Genomic DNA, 21,014 nt, shown 5'->3' on the forward strand with positions numbered 1-21,014 from the left:
CTGATAGGGTGATGAGGGGGTGTGAGAGAGGGAAGGCAGGGGTTAAAATTAGAGAAATTCTGAAAATTGGAGATATCAACGTTGATGTTCATTTGATATGTTGATGTTTGTGTCAATCTCCCGTGACTTCTTTCTCGGGTGAAGGTGAAAAATTCCTTGTCACTATTTTGAAGTGTAGTAGTATTAGCTTCATTGACTTGACCAGAATATCCAGTTGACAACCCTTTTTCTAAAACAAAGCTGCTGTTTGTGGAAGCTTGCATTCTGCAGATTCATGTGGTTCTTACATTCCATTACGACTGTAATTACGAAATACTACTTTGGTTGTAAAGCTCTTTGGAAAGAATTGAGGTTGAGAAATGTATTTTATGAATCCAAGACTTTTATGTCTTTTCAAAATTCTGCAACCAAGCTTGCCATTTAAAAAATCTCAGCTCTTTTATGCGGGTGGGAGTTTGCAGGTGGATTGTTTGTATGGGAACAAGAACAGTCTACATTGAGAGCCAGGAGAGGTTTCAAGACAAAGTACCTAATAAAATTGGGAGTTTCATAATCTGCCTTGCTCCACCACAAGTTCAATCGAGTCACCGCATTTGCTAACGGAATATCTTCCCTGCTTCCAGTGCCCCTTTGCATTTATCCTTCATAATGATTTGAAAGCTAGAATAAAAGACGTAGGCATCTGTTCTACGCTATCCATGTAATCTTTAGGTAAACAAATTTAAAATAAGCCAATACAAATGTACTTGTTTGAGCCTGTCACAGCTCAGTGGGCTGATGATGAGGTCACTTATCAATGGGCATCTGCCGTTTAGCTTGACGCACATAGACCAGTCTGACTGGTGACCTGAGTATATCTATGACATAAGCGTGTTAATGATCTATCCTGGCTTTTGATTGACTTAATAGATGATGATATTTGAACTACTTCTGAACTTTAGAACTTTGTTCAGCAGGCAAATGCAAGAATTAGTTTTGCATTGAAAGAAATTACCAGACCTGGCTGTGAGATAAGTGACTCGTTAATCACCTATTTTGTTGAATTGAATTTACACAAAAATGCTGGAGAAACTCAGCGGGTGCAGCAGCATCTATGGAGCGAAGGAAATAGGCAACGTTTTGGGCCAAAACCCTTCTTTGTGTACCTTCGATTTTCCAGCATCTACAGTTCCTTCTTAAACACATTGTTGAATTGAATTATTTGGCTAATGTCTTAGAGAGCTTCTAGCTCTATTCAACCAAACCCCAGTGCCTTCAGTTATATAAGGACCTGGACGTACATTTGGCCCATTGCGTACAGTTTCGGTCTCCTTATCCAACAATTAATAGGAACACTTGTCACAGAGGGGGTTCTGGGAAGATGCGTTAGACTGGTTCCAGGGATGATGGTCTGCCACGTAATATGGGATTGTTGACTTGGGCTCCCTTGGGTTTAAACTCAAGTTCAGAAGAATGAGAGATCTCATCTAAACCTACAGAATTCTTACAGGACCACACGCTGTTTACAAGGAGGATGTTTCAGGCATCGCAATCTTACAGCAAGAAATAGACCATTTAGGAATGAGATGCGGTTCAAACAGGGAGCACTAATTTTTTTGATTGATTTCTCAGTGCCAGAGGGTCATGGTTGATCATTGAGTTCATTCAAAACAGAGCGCAATAGGTTAAACAAACTGCAGATGCTTACTTACTAAAAAAAAGGCACAAAGTGGTGGAATAACTTAGCAGGTCTGGCAGCAACTCTGGAGAACATGGATAAGTGATGTTTCAGGTCGGGACCCTTCCTCAGACTGATAGCACAATAGGTTTTGAGTATAAAAGGAATCAAGGATTAGGGGGTAGTTCAGAAAACTACTGCTGAAGTTGAGATGCCATGATCCTGATGAATAGCAGAGCAGGCTGAAAGGCCAAATGACCCACACCTAGCTTTTGTGTTTTACAAAGTTGACAGAAAATAGACAGCCTGATCCCCAAGTTGTGGTAGTAAATTTAAGTTTAGTTTATTGTCATGTATCCCGAGGTGCAGTGAAAAGCTATTGTTGCGTGCTAACCAGTCAGCGGAAAGACAATACATGATAACAATCGAGCCATCCACCGAGCATCAGACTGGAAACTACGTTAAATTGACATTGTTATTTTCAGTTCCACGCAAGTTAGTTCCTCTGTGTGGCAGGAGTGAAGGGCTTCATTAAAGCTTATATGAGGTGATGTTATTTAGTAGGTTGCGGGAACATTACTTTGAAATGATTATTTTTGCTCTACTCTGGGTTTTGTCAGAAATAAGTTCAACAGATGTTGAGTGAAAATCAAATGGTAATCTTGAAAGCTGAGGGACTTTCTGATTTTGACAGGTTAGAATCTGTGGTACATTGGAGAAATGGTTCAGGAAATTGTAAATCCGGCTGACGCAACTTCTGAAAAATGTAATCTAATTCCCACCTGACATTTTCCACTCCTGTTTCCTCCCTCAGAAATGTTTCCACATTTTCTGTATTTATTTTAGATTCCAGAAATCCTTTGAATTTTGACATAACATATTTATTAGTGCTTGCTTGTGTAGTGGGAAACAGTTACAGAAAATGTAGGTAAAAGTTAGTTTACAAGTGTGCTAGATAGTTTGATTCAAGTTTCAAACTGCTCTTCCTGCTGCAGATCGTGGAGGGAGGAGTTTTAATTTAGCAGAATAGAGTCAAAGAGAGTCATAGAGACACACAGCATGGAAACAGGCCCTTCGGCCCAACTTGTCCATGCCGACCAAGATGTCCCATCTACACTAGTCCCACCTGCCTGCATTTGGCCCATATCCCTGTAATCCCTTTCCTATCCATGTATCTGTCCAAATGTCTTTTAAATGTTGCTATAGTTTCTGCCTCAACTCTTCATTCCATATGCCCACCACCCTGTGTGAAAAAGTTGCCCATCAGACTCCTATTAAATCTTTCTTCTCTTACTTTAAACCTCTGGGTCTTGATTCCCCCACTCTGGGTAAAAGACTGTATATCTACCCTATTTATTCCTCTCAATAGAAAATGTTGATGTTGAAGCCTTTCATGTGCTTTTTATGATTTTTAAAAATTGATATTTCAGAACTTCCTGGACATAGTGTTCTAACAGCTGGCCAATCGTCTAATCTAAAACTCTGCTTTCTGAATCCTAATTTGAACCTTTCTTTCTTTCAGTGTGCTCACTGGCCTGTTTTGACACCTCTCTCTGTTCCCTCTTCAACTCTATCATGCTGCAAGGGCTCTTTGTGCATTACAAACCCAGGAATTAAAGCAGTCAATAAAACTTTGTTTTGGCCAAACTCTTTGGTTATCTGTTTTAACAAGCCCACATGCTAGAATATCAACTTTTCTTTGACATTGCTGTTGTAACAGGCACTGTATGTATGTTGATGGTATGGTTAACAGTACATTTTATTTTTCGTTTAGTTTTAAAGTTTTATGGGAGTAACCTATTTTGACAGGGAATCCGACCAGGATGCACAAATGTAATTTTGCAATGAATAGTTTTTGCATTACAAGTGGTGCATTAGGCCTGTTTTACCATCTGTTGGTAAACACAGTCCTTTGTTGCCTTAATTCTAAATTACAATTCCCATGTAAGCCTCTATGGGAACATTTCCTTAAAGTCCTCAAAGGAATTAGAACGTTATAGTTAATGTGAGTCGTTAAAGATTTTAACTGGGAATTTTATGCTGAGATTAATTTTGTGATGCACTAAATGTTAACTTTTCCCTTTTTTTCTCTTAGTTTGTCAAAGCCTAGATATTCGAAACAACATGACACACTTGGAGCAGCTAAGGAACTGCACTGTCATCGAGGGGAATCTGCAGATCCTGCTGTTGTTTGGCTCAAAACCTGACGATTTCCGTGGTCTGAGCTTTCCTGAACTCACGATGATAACTGATTACTTACTTCTGTTTCGTGTCTACGGCCTAGAAAGCTTGAAGGACCTCTTCCCAAACTTGACTGTGATTCGTGGCACACGCCTCTTCTTCAACTATGCGCTGGTCATCTTTGAGATGCTGCACTTCAAAGAAATAGGCCTGTACAACTTAGTGAACATCACCCGGGGCGCTGTACGAATTGAAAAAAACCCAGAGCTTTGCTACCTGTCCACTCTTGACTGGTCAAAGATTCTCGACTCAGTGGAGGACAATTATATCAAGTTCAATAAGGATGACAGAGAGTGTGGTAATGTGTGCCCAGGCACACTGCAAGGAAACACCAAATGTGCCCAGACCGTCTTCAACGATCAGTTTAACCACAGATGCTGGACGAGTGACCATTGCCAAAGAGGTAGGATTGCCTGAGTGTTACCGAGTGTTTCTTCTGGCCTGTATTTGATTCATTGTGCATAGAAAATGATCTGAAAAGATAGGTTCAAATCTGTGGAGGTGTAATTCTTGCAGGGTACCATACAGTCCTATGCAGACTTTGTTTTCCCTCAACCCCGACCTGGACTACATTGACAATGGTGGTTTGGTGCTCCTGAATTCAAAGCTTGTCGGTTCACTTCCTAACCAGAAATTGCTCAACTTTGCTGTAACATTCCCATTAAAATTAGACATTGGTTTAAAAAAAAACACAGGCTTTATACTGAGCAGGAGCATCTGTCCCAATATTCATCTTTCAACCAACAGAAGGAAAGAGATTATTTTTAACAATACTTCATCATTGTTTATGGAGAATGATTGCAAGCTTAATGGGTGCTGTAATTCTTCTGAAGTGGTGATCACCTGCAGTCGCGGTTACTTGAGGTATTCTGTTGTGAAACACTTGGTGTAAAAATCCCTTTATTTAAAGATTTACTTGTATTTGAAAATATATTTACTTGGATACCAGAGTCAGAATACAGATATATTACAGTGGTTGATGATTTAAATGAATTGTACTGTACTGTGCGGTGAATATTTGTGTGGAGGTGAACTTGTTGTGAAATGTTTATTTTGCATTAAGCGTCCAGTCCGATCTTTTATTTCATCCGTTGCCTGTACAGTAGACGATGAATGTTCTTTAAATTTCGGATTTTAGTGTAAATTGCTCGATAGAATATGTTTGTTTCGTGTGGTTTGTGTGTCGTCGGCTCGTGGGTGCGGTTTTGTAAGAATTTACAGCACAGCAACCTTTGTTAACCATAAAATAAACATGACGTTTGTGTTGGCAGGATTTGGATTTCACATTGAAGGTCTGTGGTATTAGAGCGTAAGAGATGCGTAATATTAGTTAGCTAGAAGGAACTCATTAAATTTTATGCCATCTTAGGGCCAAGAAGTTATTTTTGACGTGGAACTCACACGGCAGGAAACAAGAACCTACTAAAAACGAGGGAGATGAGCATTTCATCTGGCGTTTTGGCAGTTTCTGTTGGGGGGGGGGGGGGGGAGAACATCCCCGCTCTTCAAATAATATCACACAGTCTTCAACATCCACCTCTAAAAATGGAATGAGTTTCATGAATGGGTTGTATAGTATTCAGCTTTGATTGTAATTTCTCAGATAATCTGAGATAGGGCAGCATGATGGCGCAGCGGTACAGTTGCTGCCTTACAGGTCCTGCCGCGCCACAGACCCGGGTTCGATCCCGACTACAGATGCTGTCTTTACGCAATTTGTACGTTCTCATGCCCACGAGGGTTTTCTCCGAGATCTTTGGTTTCCTCCCACACACAAAAGACGACGTGTAGGTTCATTGGCTTGGGTATGTGTACATTGTCCCTAGTGCGTGTAGGCTTGTGTTAATGTGTGGGGATCGCTGGTTGGTGCGAACTCGGTAGGCTGAAGGGCCTATTTCCACGCAGTATCTCTAAACTAAACTAGTCAATTAGTTCATGCCTACATGTAACAGTGTCTGGAGTAATAATTAGTCAATAACATTGATGCTTTGACAATTGTTAGGCACACAGCATCTTCAACAAGAGAGTTGACTGCACCCTTGACATTTGGGGATGTTACAATGACTCTGTCCCACACTTTCAACATTCTGAGACCACCACTGACTAGAAACTAGTGTTCAATTGCATAAATGTTATGGTTGCTGGAGGCTGTGAGGATGAAGGTAAGCTGGGTCATTTTATGGATGTTCCACAAGATGTGCCACATTACATATGGGGGTTTCTGTAAATAATGGAACCAACCTGTGACATGGGTGGTCAAATTTGAAAGTTATTAAATCCTAATGAAATACCACAGGATTAAAGCTGGGCCTACCGGTGATCCTTTTGAGATAATTTGCGATCAAAATCGACCAAATTTTAATACTTTCAAAGTTTGAAAATAAAATAAGAAAAAAAAATATTCATAAGATATATGGGACACTTACTGATTTCTAAGCTCCTTTACAAAATGTCAGCACCTAACCCACCACGAGGCCCGTAGTTCACGCCAGGGTCATTATAATCGTGTTGTTTGCATAAAAAAAAAAAAATTGCGTCGTGCAAAAAAACCCAAAGCATTATAGTGCTAGCGTTATAGCGTTGACAACCGTAGACAACGGGAGGGACTACAGAATGAGACATCGCTAAAAATAGGTGAGCAAATTAGATTTTTATTTCATGATTTTAAGTTCCATTCATTATTAAGTATTTCAATGGAAAGCTGAAACACAAAATATAAACAATATAAAAAAAAGTAATAAATATAAAAATGATTATTCTGCTTTTAAATCACACATTTCGCACGTGACCAAATGGACACTGCTACTCACGTTCTTCAAAAACCTGGGGCATCAGAAAACCATCTTATTGGATGATAAATGATAAAAATCATAAGCATAATCAGAATCTGGCCAATATTGAGTTATTTAATTGCAAAATTAATGTAATCTTTCCAGTATAAATTAGCCTAAGGGTTTGATGAAATCATGCTTGAAAAAAAAGGCAAGAAAACACAGGGACATATCTGATTTTTCTTTGTGAAAACAGATTTATTAATTTTTGCTTCATCTCATTATTTTAACTATACACCATGATCTATGCAATTTAAAATACAGGATATGAAACAATGGAATATTACAATTAAAAACAGAAAAACAAACAGGAAAATAACCTGGATGTTTGGAGACCTTCTGCTTCACTACTGAGTGCTGTATTTACACAATCACCCATGTCCAAGTTCTCAACCTCCACAATCAACAGGTTTGAATCCAGTAGGTCCATTAGCACATCACAATCCCCAGGTTCATCTCCAATTCACACCCCATTCCTGACTTTGATATGGACTGTCATTTTTAAAAATTGTGGATGGGTATTGGAAATTTTTATCTGAAATCACTAAACAGGCCCTTAGGCCCACCACGTCCGTTCCCACCAGCGATCACCCCTGTACACTAGCACTGTCCTACGTACTTGGGACAATTTAACATTTTTACCAAAGCCAATTACCCTACAAACCTGCATGTCGTTTGAGAGTGGAAGGAAACTGGAGCACCTGTGGTGTTGGCTCGAAGGGCCGAATGGCCTAATCCTGCACCTATTCTCTATTGTCTAAAACCCATGCAGTCACATGGAGAGCGTACAAACTCCATATAGACAGCACCCTTAGTCAGGATCGAACCTGGGTCTCTGGTGCTGTAAGGCAGTAAAGCCCCTGTCCCACTTTCTCGAGTTACTCACGAATTCTCCCGAGTTTCCCCTTGATTCAAACTCGGAGATGCCAGCCGTAGGTACTCGGAGCTATTTTTTTTACTCGTGGACATTTTTCAACATGTTGAAGAAAACGTCCCGACTTACCTGATGCCCCGAGTACCTACGGCTGGCATTACGAGCCGCTACGAAATATCTACGGACTCCTACAGACCCGTTACGGACATTCTCCAAGTTTGAATCAAGGGGAAAACTCGGGAGAATTTGTGAGTAACTCGGGAAAGTGGGACAGGGGCTTAACTCTGCCACTGTGCTGCCCCAAGTCGCAACACTGTTTGACTCTGGTTAGACTGCTAATAACTGAGAAAGCAGACTGTTGGTTGCAATGATATGAAAGAAGTATTGCTGATTAAGTGTGCAACGCTGCTATTGGCTTTGAAATTGAATCCTTAGCTGCAGAGAAGTAGCAGCACAGCACACGGCTTAATCAGGGTCCTGATCTCAGCAGCAGGAGGCCCCTAAACTGTGTACCAACTGTGGCAGGCAGTAGTGACAACTAAAACACTAAAAAGCGCTTGTTAAAAGTTTCGTATGTCCATTGCCAATTTCCTGGGCATTTTATAAACATTGTTTTAAAAATAGAGATCTTTCACAAACTTACTGCATTCCATGTTGTGGCTGCTCTCAAGCCTATAAAAAGTGGCATCTCCAGGGAACGGAGCCCTTGGGACGAGGTAGGAAGATATTATGCAGAAAGTCTCGCGAATGTCAGCCTGCAATGATTTATTTTTGTTGCTATTCGGGCACTCAAGTTTAAAAAAAAAAAAAAGAAGTTGTTGATGTAATATTTGTGGAGGTGGAAAGCTGGAACTGGCTGCCTCTTGCGTATCATGTGGCACTTGCAGTGTTTGGACGAGTGGGAAGAGGAGGTGGAGATGGAAAAGAAAGCCCCCACCCCTATTCGGAAGCAGTTTCGTTTGTAACACTTTAGCTGTGATTGTAATCTGTTATTCTGTCAACAGTGCACGTGATTTTTTGCGTATTTTTCAGTTGGTGAGGTTACGCCATATAATTATGTGTGTAACTGATGGGCTAAATTGTTTTAAGCCACGTATATAGCTTGTATAGCATATGATGCAAAGATCCATGGGGACAGGAAGGCTGTCTCAACATAGGAAATTAAAGGCAGATTATCCATGTGCTGTCAATTACTATAGTGTTGCTTTATTTGATATTGGTAGAATTAAACGAGTAAATACTTATAATAATACCACGCTAATAGCTTCAGAATAATTTCAGTTCTGTTCAGGGTGGAGATTAGTCATGGAGGAGAAAACTTGCACATTTAAAAAATCTCACTGAAATCCCTAGAGTTCCTGTCTTTGGAGCTGTGTGTCCCTTCCCACAGCCTCAGGATCCCATCCTCCTCGTGAACTGTAACCATTAGGAAACAGACAAGGTGGCCAAGAGTGTAAGGTGATGTACTGCTCATCCGTTGTGCATTGAACGTGAGCATTCGAAACCCATCCTCCTTCTGAACTGTAACCATCCCCTCTCTCTCTCTGTCCCTCCCCACCCTCGTTCTCCCACTAGTTTCACCGTACATCTGATTGATTTTACTGATTGTATGCCTCCTTGTCACCTTTCCTTCAGCTAACAAAGAACCGATGTACATTTCCTGATCACCATCTGCTATGATCTGTCATTTTCACACCTTACCCTTCCATATCTCTAGACACGCTCTCCCCTGACTCTCCCCTGTCACCCAATCCTTCTCTCCGGAGATGCTGCATGTCCCCGCTATGTTGCTCTGGCATTTTGTGTCTATCTTAGGTGTAAACCAGCATCTGCACTTTCTTCCTATATCCATCCCATTGCAGTTCATTGTTTTGAGATGTAGCTTGAATGTCCTGCATCTGTGTGTGTCGAACACAATGGCCCAGCTGTTTAATTTGTGATGCATTTCGAGAGCTTTGGAGGAAGCGATCCCAGACTCAGCAATGCACATATTTGAGGGTGGATGGGAAAGGAATGTGGCAAGCAAATTCCTCTGAAGGCCCAGGTGGGCTGAGATCTTTAGATCCTGGCTTCACGTTGGGTTTGTTTCCTGTGCATGACTGAATAATGGGAGCTCTCATTCTATCGTGTGTGTCAGAAATAGATCAGGGCCTGACTCTGGAGTTACACCACCTCTTGCTATCACATGGTTGCTGCTTGCCGTGCTACAACTATAATTATTTAACGTAGTGGTTCTCAGCACTGTGTGCATAATTCCCCCGGGCTCGACACCAAGTATTACAGATAATTTAATTAGAAAATCCACAGGGAAAGTTTAAAAAAAAAACTATGCAGTGCTCTGCAAACTTGCTCCCAAGTTTGGTTACCATATGTTCTAGGTGAATGCTCTGCTTCTGATCTTGAGCACAGTTAATCCTGTAGTTTTTTTGTTAAACATTATTTTTATTTATTCACTATTCTTAAAGTCCCCAAGGAGAGAAATCTTTAATAAATAATTAAGATGGTCAATTTACTACGATTCCAATGTGTTATTACGAGGTTTGCAACTTGGCTGCAGCTGGTTGAGATCTTATAGATTTTGATGATCTTTGAAGCACTAGCATCTAGTTTTGATAAGGGTTTAGTTCACGTCGGGTGTCTTTGTTCATTAGGCATTGGGATCTTATCGCTGTTCTTCCACAGCTATATTTTAAGGTGAAGGTGGTCAGAGTAGTGAGTGTGGAATTCTCTGCCTCAGAGGGCGGTGGAGGCAGGTTCTCTGGATGCTTTCAAGAGAGAGCTAGGTAGGGCTCTTAAAAATAGTGGAGTCAGGGGATATGGGGAGAAGGCAGGAACGGGGTACTGATTGGGGATGATCAGCCATGATCACATTGAATGGCGGTGCTGGCTCGAAGGGCCGAATGGCCTACTCCTGCAGCTATTGTCTATTTGTTCATAACACTCACTGTTGCAGAGTAATAATTCCCCAGGTGTAGGATATTGTTGGTTCACAGCTGTTGGTGACAAACCATGAAAATTACCAATAAAATGTCTGAAGAAGGGTCCTGACCCGAAACGTTACCAATCCATGCTCTCCGCAGATGATGCTTGACCACCTGATTTACACCAGCACTTTATGTCTTTTTTTTGTAAACCAGCGTCTGCAGTTCCTCGTTTATCCAATAAAATGTCTGTCACTGGTCAACGGAACACTGCAGATAAATGAAAGAAATAATTTTAATTTTTATGTCTTATTTTGTGCAGGAGAAACATTGTGCTTTGAAAAGCAGTAGTTATATAAGCAAATTGACAGTCATTTTTATTTACAGTTGTACTGAAGAATAATTATTACTGCTTGCTTAATATCATTCGTAATATTAAGCATGTGGATGGATTGAATGACCAACTGGTCTATTTTTGGTAACAGTAGCCATGGGGAGAATGTAAGTTGGTTCACAAGGGCAGCTCCAATTCACCCTTCCCTCTCCCTGTGGCTTATCTTCCCCCCCCAACTCGCTCCCCGACATCCCGACATCACGCGCGCACAAACACACACACGCAACTTCTCTTTGATTGGAATTTTTAATGCCACCAACCGAAGCCAGGATGTAATGGTGTAACATTAACCTGGGTGACAGTACAGTGTTTACCTTCCAATTACAGGAGTGGGGTGGGTACAAGGAATATACTGGCCTTAGACAGAACACAGCATAGATTTTCCAGAAAACTGACGTCCAAGGATTATAATGCAGGGAGAGATGACACACAAGGGTGGTATTTAATGGTGTAGATGAAAGGGTGTATGATTGAAAAATATAAGTTAAGACGAGGGTAGAGAAAAGTTTTTCTACCAATTACAGGATCAGCCACAAAATTATTTATTTCTATTCCCATGCTTCTTCTTCTTTCGTGTGGCGTGCACAGCCTAAAGTTGTTGGACAACTTGTTCTATTTGATCTTCCGTTTGTGCACGTCGAGTTGATTGTATTAGTCGAAACAGTGCGGGCCACGTGAAGGTTGCAATCTTCCACCCCATTCCCATGTTTAATCAGACAGAATACTAATTTAGACACAAAATGCTGGAGTAACTCAGTGGCTCAGGCTGCATCTCTGGGTGGATAGTTGCCCTTTTCCGAGTCAGGGCCATTCTTATTGCCGGTCTGATTGCAGGTGGAAGTGGGGAAAAATGCTAAAGTCGGCTGTAGGCACAAGGAACTACAGATGCTGGTTTACAAAAAAAAACCACACAGAGTACCAGAGCTACTCAGCAGGTCAGGCAGCATCTCTGGAGAACATGGATAGGTGATGTTTCGGGCCGGGACCCTTCAGACTAAGTTAAGTTTATAGGTGCTAGAATTTAGTTAATTTTTAAATGTGATTCTGGATTAAATCACTTGAGTCTTTTGATGGGAAACTAAAAATAAGCTTTCTTTGGTCTCTGCTTTACATACAGCCATAGAGTCAGTAAGGGTAGCTCGATCCATTTAAATTAAATCTGCTTAAGGTGAACCACACTCTAAACAGCATGTTGGATTACATTAAAACACAACATAGCAATTCAAGTTTCAACAGAGAAACAATGTTCCAAAGCAGTAGTTGTTGAAGGAATGTTCAAAAGAAAGTGCTTTTAAAACCTTTGTTTTGAAGCGTGTTGCATAATAAGTTCTATCGACAGCGATGGGATGTTTGCGTCCACAATTTACAGGAGCTAATTCTTTTTTTTCTGGAATTTGTGCGTACAAAGATAAATCAACTTCCAGTTTAGGGTATATATTTATGAGAGCTGAATTATTATATTTCATCTATCTCTATTGAACTAGAAATTCTGACGTTCTGTGGACTGTAACTGAACAATCAAGTTACTGATAATCCAGAAACAGGGGGCTATTGATCTTAAGCCATAAATTCAAAACTTGCCAGGTTGAGGTCTTTGAATTCAGTGAATTAAATATAGTTGGAATAAAAGTGAAATATCAAAAGTGATAACTATCATGTTCAAGAAGGAACTGCAGATGCTGGAAAATCGAAGGTAGACAAACATGCTGGAGAAACTCAGCGGGTGCAGCAGCATCTATGGAGCGAAGGAAATAGGCAACGTTTCGGGACGAAACGTTGCCTATTTCCCTCGCTCCATAGATGCTGCTGCACCCGCTGAGTTTCTCCAGCATTTTTGTCTCCCAGTGATAACTATCATACTATTTTTAGTTGAAAAACCCATTGGCTTCACTAGTTATTCTGCCACCCTTGCACGTCTCCAATATATGTTTCCAATATCCATATGGTCTAAGGAAAATGTGATTTTCAATTAAAAATAAGTAGGAGTATTTGTTCAGTCAATGACTGGATTATTTCAGATCTCTTTCTGTTCAGGTGCATTGTCACTCCACGGAAGAAGCTGCTTTATCTGTTGATACAGAATGTTATCAACTATGGTTTAGGAGGGTAAGATACTTCTGAACCTGATGTTCGTGTGTTTACACCTCACTCCAGAGACTTGGATACCTAATTCAGACTTGATTCTCTGCATGCCCTCATTCGATTGAGGTATCTCAGTAAGGGGACAAAATAAGGAGAGTTTCCCCTGGAATTTGAGGCAATATTTATCCCTCAATCATCAACTAGTTCCAGGGTGCCTTTCAATATTTCAAAAGTCCTTCAAGGTGCTTTGAATGAGTGATTTGAAACCTACCCCAAATGGAGGTACATTTAAAAATCGAACTCGTGTTAACAAGTGACTAGTGAGGTTAGTGAGTTAGAAGTAAAGATTTGGAGGATCAGGATTGATGGAGTAGAAGTTACATGTAAATGTTCTTTCTTTGATCGGAAGCCACTTAAAAATCCCTGGGAAATTGTGGAAGTTAATGCCTGGGAAGGATCTGTGATTTTTTGTTGTTGTAATTTCCATACAATAGTTTGAAGCCCTACATGAAAGTGAAGTGATAATTTGGTGAGTGCTAACCCTTCATCACAAAAGATTATCGACTATTTGATGCTAATCGGCATGGATTTGTTGCAAAAAATGTCTCTTGTGTGTTTGTATGTGTGTATTGGGATTTATGCAAATCTCACCTGCAATCTTGCCACCCAAGTTGCCCAGCATCGTGGCACCGATCTCCGAATGAGCTATTTCATTATTTTGGGATTTTACTTTCCCTTGGCCTTGTAATACACTGTCAAACAGAACAGTTTCAGATTTGTAATCCTGGCATGGCTCTTTATAGTTCAGTAAGAATTGTTTGAAGACTTTCTTTACCACTGCCAGAAATTAATAATTATATGTTGCAAATAGCTTGAGGAAGATTTACTCTTGTTAAGTCACGTTGCATTTCATGCTGGCCTTGATTATTGGGGACCTTCACACTTTCCTGCTCCTCCCCACTCTTCCACACCCTTTCTTACCATTCCTTTGAAGAAAGGAGTTTTTGGGAAGTTGTAATTTAAGAGTAGGAGACAGTTTGTAAAGCCTTGAGTGATGCTCTGACTTGAAAGAAGGCACTTCTTATGGAAATAAGATATATTAAATGAAGGTGGTTTGCATTTACTCGGTATGTTTCCTTTACCTCATGAAAATCAAAAACATTTTCAGTTCATGAAATATATTTGCTGCTCTGACTCAGGAAATACTATCGTGATATAAGGAAAATGGTGGACAATTTGTCCCCTCAAACTGCAATGTAAAGAGAACAAGAAGCCCATTCCTTCTCGCCAGAGATGCTGCCTGTCCCGCTGAGTTACGCCAGCATTTTGTGTCTACACAAGATAACGTGTTTTAGCAATTTTGATTGAAGTATATATAATGGCAAGATTGCCAAATAATTTTCTAAACGTCTTTTTTTAAATAACAGAATTCGATTTTTATATCTACCTGAAAGACCTGTCAGTGCCCTTGTTTATTGTCTTAAAAACATGGTACCTTTTGAGCAATATACTTCCTTAGAAATGAGTCGGGACCCTGCTTCAGACTGGTGGAGTAGTGAGGAGAAAGCTGGACAAGAAAGATGGTGATGGTACAACGTCTGCCTAAAAAGTGTTGGGTGGATACAGGTGAGGAAAGGGGTGATTGGCAAATGGGTAAAGTAAGTGACAAAGGCTAGAGGTGAAAAGGAGACAAAACTGTCAGGTAAGAACAGTAAGAGAGTACAGAGGAGATTTACTAGAATGTTGCCTGGGTTTCAACAACTAAGTTACAGAGATAGGTTGAATAAGTTAGGTCTTTATTCTCTGGAGCGCAGAAGGTTAAGGGGGGACTTGATAGAGGTCTTTAAAATGATGAGAGGGATAGACAGAGTTGATGTGATCAAGCTTTTCCCTTTGAGAATAGGGAAGATTCAAACAAGAGGACATGACTTCAGAATTAAGGGACAGAAGTTTAGGGGTAACATGAGGGGGAACTTCTTTACTCAGAGAGTGGTAGCGGTGTGGAATGAGCTTCCAGTGGAAGTGGTGGCGGCAGGTTCGTTGGTATCATTTAAGAATAAATTGGATAGGCATATGGATGAGAAGGGAATGGAGGGTTATGGTATGAGTGCAGGCAGGTGAGACTAAGGGAAAAAAATTGTTCGGCGCGGACTTGTAGGGCCGAGATGGCCTGTTTCCGTGCTGTAATTGTTATATGGTTATATGGTTATAAGAACAGGAGTGAAATATTAAATGAGAGGGAGGGATATGGGAAGGTAGAAGTAGAAGGTAGAATGGAAAGAGGGGGATAACAGGGAGATGTGGAACCTGGAGAAGGGAGATAAACGGAAACAAGCAGGGTGACTGGGTTGTGACAGATGGTGGGAGATCTCTTAATCACTGCCCCTCTGCAAAACCTTGTCTTGTTCAAATATCCCGCTCCCACCTCCCTCCCTTCATCCTCAACCTGCCACATTTGGAGTATTGCATGTAGTTCTGGTTGCCACACTAGGGGAAGGATGTGGTAGCAATAAAGAGTGTAGAATAGATTCACCAGGATGTTGCATGGAATGGAGGGCTGTAGTAGCAAGAAGAGTTTGGATAGGCTGGGCTTATTCCAACTGGAACATATAAAAGAGGTGATCGTATAGAGGTTTATTAAATTTTGAGGGGCATAGATAGGATGGATAATATCTTTTTCACGTTCAGGGGAGTCTAGAACTGTGCAGTGCAGGTTCAAGCTGAGAGGGATGAAATTTAAAAGATACCTGAGATGGGATGAGCTGCCAGAGGAGGTGGTAGCAGTAGATACCATTGCAACATTTAAAAGGTATTTGGACAGGGGCTTAGATGGGAAGGGCGAAGAGGAATACTAGCCTAATGGGAATAAGCAATGATGGCAATATGATCAGCATGAACACGATGGGCTGAAAGACCTGTTTTTATGCTGTCTGATTCCATAATTCTATTATCCCTACTTGTTTCAGTAGGATGTATAGGTTAACTATAGATTTGGCAGTGTAATAACTTGGACCAAGTTTAAAACCAGGGGCCAGTTCTGGGAAACTGTATTGCTTGTTTTTCTTTGACCTGCTATCCCCTGGCACGCCTGGCCAAATATGCAGTTGGACCACACAATCGTTTCATTTGCAGTTTGATAAATTAGCTGGGCCACTGTTCAGATTTGTACCTTGGATAAGTAAATCATATTTGGAAATGGTGGTTATTTTGAATGCAGGAGTGATAAGGAAATAAATCGCTATTTAAATGACCGATAATTGCTTAGAATGGACTTGATCTAAAACCCAAGTCATGACTCCCTGACAATTATTTTGACTAAATTCCTACATAATTATCAAAATTCCAAGTTTATTTTTCAGGAGCGCTTTATTTTGCAAAATAGCTGCAGGCTTAATCTTATCCACGGGGAGAGAGAAAAAATAGAATGTGTGCTCCACATGTGAGTGGATCATTGCATGTACATGCGCAAAGTCAAGATTGTAAATCGATATGATTCAAATTAAATGATGCTGCCCTTTGTTATTATTTCTTTCCACCTTCTCCTTTTTCAAATTGTTTTTCTTCCAGATAGTCCCAGTAAAAAACTATCGGTGGCACATTGGTGCAGCGGTAGAGCTGCTGCCTTACAGTGCCAGAGACCCGAGTTTGATCCTGACTATGGGTGCTGTATGTACAGAGTTTATGCATTCTCCCTGTGACTGCATATGTTTTCTCCAGATGCTCTGGTTTCCTCCCATATTCCAAAGATTTGCAGGTTTGTAGGTTAATCGGCTTCTGCAAATTATCTCTAATGTGTAGGATAGACTAGTGCTGGTCAACACAGTGGGCCGAAGGGCCTGTTTTTGCTCTGTGTCACTAAATTAAACTAAAAATAGTAAATTGTGATTATAAAACAAATTATGATTTCCATTCATTTTTGTCCTTGGTGTTTGGACAAAATGAAGTGTGTGATTGCCCACTTAATATTCCCAGGCCAACTTGACCCCGTGTGGATGAATATGGTGGAGTTGGAGATAGCTGGTTGTGGAGATGGATTCAGTATCTAGGCAGTCTAAGAAAGTTTAGGAAAGACACATAATGGTGGAGTAACATAGGTGATTAGGACCCGACCTGAAATGTCACCTATCAATGTTCTCCAGGATACTTCCAAAGTAAAGGAACAAGTTACAAAAGCTGAAGTGAGAAGTCTGTGTCAATTTAGGAATCTTTGCCATGAAGCCTTGATCGACATTGTCTTGAAGAGGCAAATCCATTGTAATGTGCACCCACTGCTCTTCATAACATCCAAACAAGTCCAGGGAAAATGCAGAAGAATTATTTTTGTCATGTTGTTGGAATATGATGCAACCTACCGACTATAGAGTCAACTTTCACTACCTATAAAAAAAATTGTAAAGGGACATTGGATAAATGAGGATGAGAAACTTTGAAGGTTGCAGCCATGAGATGAGGACCAGCACAATGCTCTTTCAAAAAGGCAGCACATAATAACTAGCTGATTGGCCACCTCCTGTGCTTGAGTTTCTATAATTAGACGACAATAACTGAAGATTATTTTATTCCAGACCACTTACTGTCATTTTTTAATTACATCGTCATTTCACTGCATAATGACCAATTATAATGACCAGGATGTTTCACCCACTTTTAAAGAAAAAGATTGTTTCAATAAATCAATGAGCAAAAAAGGGGACAGAATGATACATTATTTGAAGTATTGAATGACGATGTAACAATCTAAATTTATCTTTTAACATTTCTGCTTGAGTTATAGTTCTCTGTGAATTTACGATATACAAGGAATATACAGATAATGCCGCTATAGTTGTATTCCTAGGAAACGTTCCTAAGAAAGTTGTGACTCAATGGGAAAAGTGGGAGGTGGGGGGAGTAATTAGGGGCAAGATAGTTTCAGACCCGCAATAATACAGGTTTTCTTGCCCCTCAGGATTTTCAAAAACAAAGGTCTTTTTAAAAGCTTTAAATTTATTTTTGTTACTGCAAACTGAAAATACAAAAGGATGTTTGTTATGTTGGTAAGTATTTCTCCTCGAATCATCTTCCCGAAACAGATTGTCTTGTCATTACTAGGTACTAGTGGATTCTTACAATGTGTAAATTGGCCAGCAGGCTTCCCATCTAACACCAGTGACTGCACTTGAGAAGTATAAGATAATCATAAAGTATATGGAGCAAACCAAGTTTCATGTAGGTATCAGTTTACCTTCTGTCCTTCCCTCACTGGGAAACTGATTGAGTTTAGGACTCGGGTATCATTTAGATTGGTGCTCCAGTGTAGTGCAAAGGAAGTACTCACTGATGTTGGGTAAACAGAGACAAAAGGCAGGAGTAACTCAGCGGGTCAGGCAGTAGCTCTGGAGAAAAGGAATAGGTAATGTTTCCGGTCGAGACAATCAGGACAGGATCTAACTCAGTGGTATTATCATGTTTGAATAGTGAACTGTCACTCAAAGAGTACTCGTGAAGCTGAAATTTGGCTACAGTAAATTTTTTTGGAATGGAGAATATTGAGTGAGATTTTTTTTAAACATATGTTCAAACATTGGAAAAAAACATTTCCACACTGACATAACGCCCTATTCAAACTGTAGTGCTGTATCTTTATGATTGCATCAGATAAGGTGAACCACAGCCATGCATGTCTGACGGCCATGTTTTGGAAAATATTTGTGGCACTTTGCAGAATATCAGCTTCTCCAAACGAACATGATTTAATATTCAATGATGGGAGACTTCAGTTTGGTATTTTGGTCTGATAATGGCAATGGGTGTGCTGGAGGATTGTATGGCTGTTAATGTCAAAATCGTCAAGCTGTTCAGGATGTAATGTGATATTTTCTCATGTCCTATTTATAGTTCCAATCCGATCTGGACTGTTCTGAGTTGCCTGCGCAATTTGCTTTCCTGTTGACAATTAAGTTAATGTTTCATGTATTTGTGGAGCTTCTCCCATTTCACAGGCTCCTGAACAGGATACATGAAAAAGCTTGTTGTTTAAAAGGGGATTATGGTTTCCCTCTTGCATTTAATCTCCTTTTTTTAGCTATTGATTTCCTACTCTACTTTTGCTTGCCATCACTATCACTCTCCCTCCACTCACAGAGGAAGTGTTCAGTGCCTTGGCCCTTACATGATGTAGCTGATATGTGGTTCTAATTGGATTAAATACACTAAACATTATCTTGTGAAAAAGACACAAAGTGCTGGAGCAACTCAGCGGGGCAGGCAGCATCTCTGGAGAGGGTGGATAGGTGACATTTTGGGTCTAGACCCTTCTATAGACTGCCAAACCTTCTTCAGAACATCACCTATCCATGATCCCACTGAGTTACTCCAGCATTTTCTATATTCGGCTTAAACCACCATCTGCAGTTCCTTCCTACGCATCACCTATCCATGTCTCCAGAGGTGTTTCCTGATGCACTAAATTACTCCATACAGTATTTTGTAATAGGTGGTTCATGATGAAAGGTTAATCTCCCTCAAATGTGTAAGAAGGAACTGCAGATGCTGGTTTGAAACGAAGATTGGCACAAAAAGCTGGAGTAACTCAGTGGGACAGGCAGCATCTCTGAAGAGAAGGAATGGGTGATGTTTCGGGTCGAGACCCTTCTTCAGACTCCGAATCGGAAGAAGAGTCTCGACCCGAAACGTCACCCATCCCTTCTCGCCAGGGATGCTGCCTGTCCCACTAAGTTACTCCAGCTTTTTGTGTCAATTTCCTTCAAATGTTCGCTTTGTATTTTGACCAGCATTTTCTTGAAATGTTAACTATTGTAGCACACCTCCCCTCCAGCCCCTACTGCCTATTTATCCATCAGAAGGTTGCTTGGCAGAAGGCTAATTTGCCTTGTGGCATTTTTAAATCTCGTTAAACACTGCCACAAAATGACCTGGGGTTGGTTGACATGATGCAGGAATTGCGAGACTAATTGCTTGTCCCTGACCGTTGCACTGCCTTGAGCCGCTAGCTCTGCAGTTTGTTTATCCAGATTGCAACTTTAAGGTAGTCCAAGAGTATGCTTTAATGCAAATTTCTGCTAGCTAGGAAAATAATTTGTTACATTTGCTATGCAGGAAATGTGTTTGGTTGGATGACGTTTCGGGTCGAGACCCTTCTTCAGGCTGATTGGTCTCAGTATGAAGAAGGGTCTCGACCCAAAACGTTGACAATTCCTTCTCTCCATAGTTGCTGCCTCACCCGCTGAGTTTCTCCAGCATTTTATGTCTACCTTCGAGAGAAAAGGATTGATAGTTAAATATTGCTGGCTAGAATGTGTTAATAATGAAATGGAGGAGATTGTGATGAAGTTATTGTTCGACGCAACAATACAAGGAATATTATTGACACATAATCCATGTTTTGATCATGAATGGCAAAGGATAATTCGTGTTATTAGGGATATAGTCCATTTCAACAAGAAGTGGGGATGAAATGAAATGTAAGCTCGTATGAAGGGAGTAAAAGTTAAAAACATCAGTGGGGATGGGGTATTGAACTATCCCTGAATAAACTGGCATGGCGATAGAATGACTGATGAACAGGGAAATAACAACAAGTAGTTTTTACTGCTCGCAAGATTAGAATCAAGATAATATGATAAAAAGCTAATAATGAAGAAAATGACTTGAGGCCCAGGCATGGGAAATGAACGTCAGCAGATTGCACTTGTACAGAGGCTGTCATAACCTGAGACCATCTCAACAAGCAATTTCATCACCGATGCCTTTCTTTGCTGATGATAGCTTGCAAGTTTTTTTTTTGCTTAGAGTTTTGCCATGAATCTTTCTTGTCCATAGGGCGGGTTGTTTGAGGATATTTTGTCTTGCGGAAGATTGAGTGTAAGGCTCATTTTCCAATATGCTTCAGTCACACATCCACAGCCCTCAGCCTCAGTACCGGCTCTCCACAGGGCTGCGTGCTGAGCCCCCTGCTTTACACCATCTACACATATGACTGCACCCCCGCCCACCACAGTAACACCATTGTCAA

At 40.6% G+C, this 21,014-nt stretch overlaps 1 protein-coding gene across 2 annotated transcripts in view; it reads left to right on the forward strand.

The window, feature by feature from the left end:
- insr (insulin receptor) overlaps nucleotides 1–21,014 on the forward strand; it is a 207,398-nt gene that overhangs the window by 33,407 nt on the left and 152,977 nt on the right. For both annotated transcript variants that reach the window (XM_033046981.1, XM_033046980.1), the window contains exon 2: nucleotides 3,753–4,301. In XM_033046981.1, coding sequence (XP_032902872.1) covers nucleotides 3,753–4,301 — 549 coding nt within the window. The remainder of the gene's footprint in view (nucleotides 1–3,752; nucleotides 4,302–21,014) is intronic.

The sequence above is a fragment of the Amblyraja radiata genome, chromosome 29 (assembly GCF_010909765.2).
Source record: "Amblyraja radiata isolate CabotCenter1 chromosome 29, sAmbRad1.1.pri, whole genome shotgun sequence".
NCBI classification, from domain to species: Eukaryota; Metazoa; Chordata; class Chondrichthyes; order Rajiformes; family Rajidae; genus Amblyraja; species Amblyraja radiata.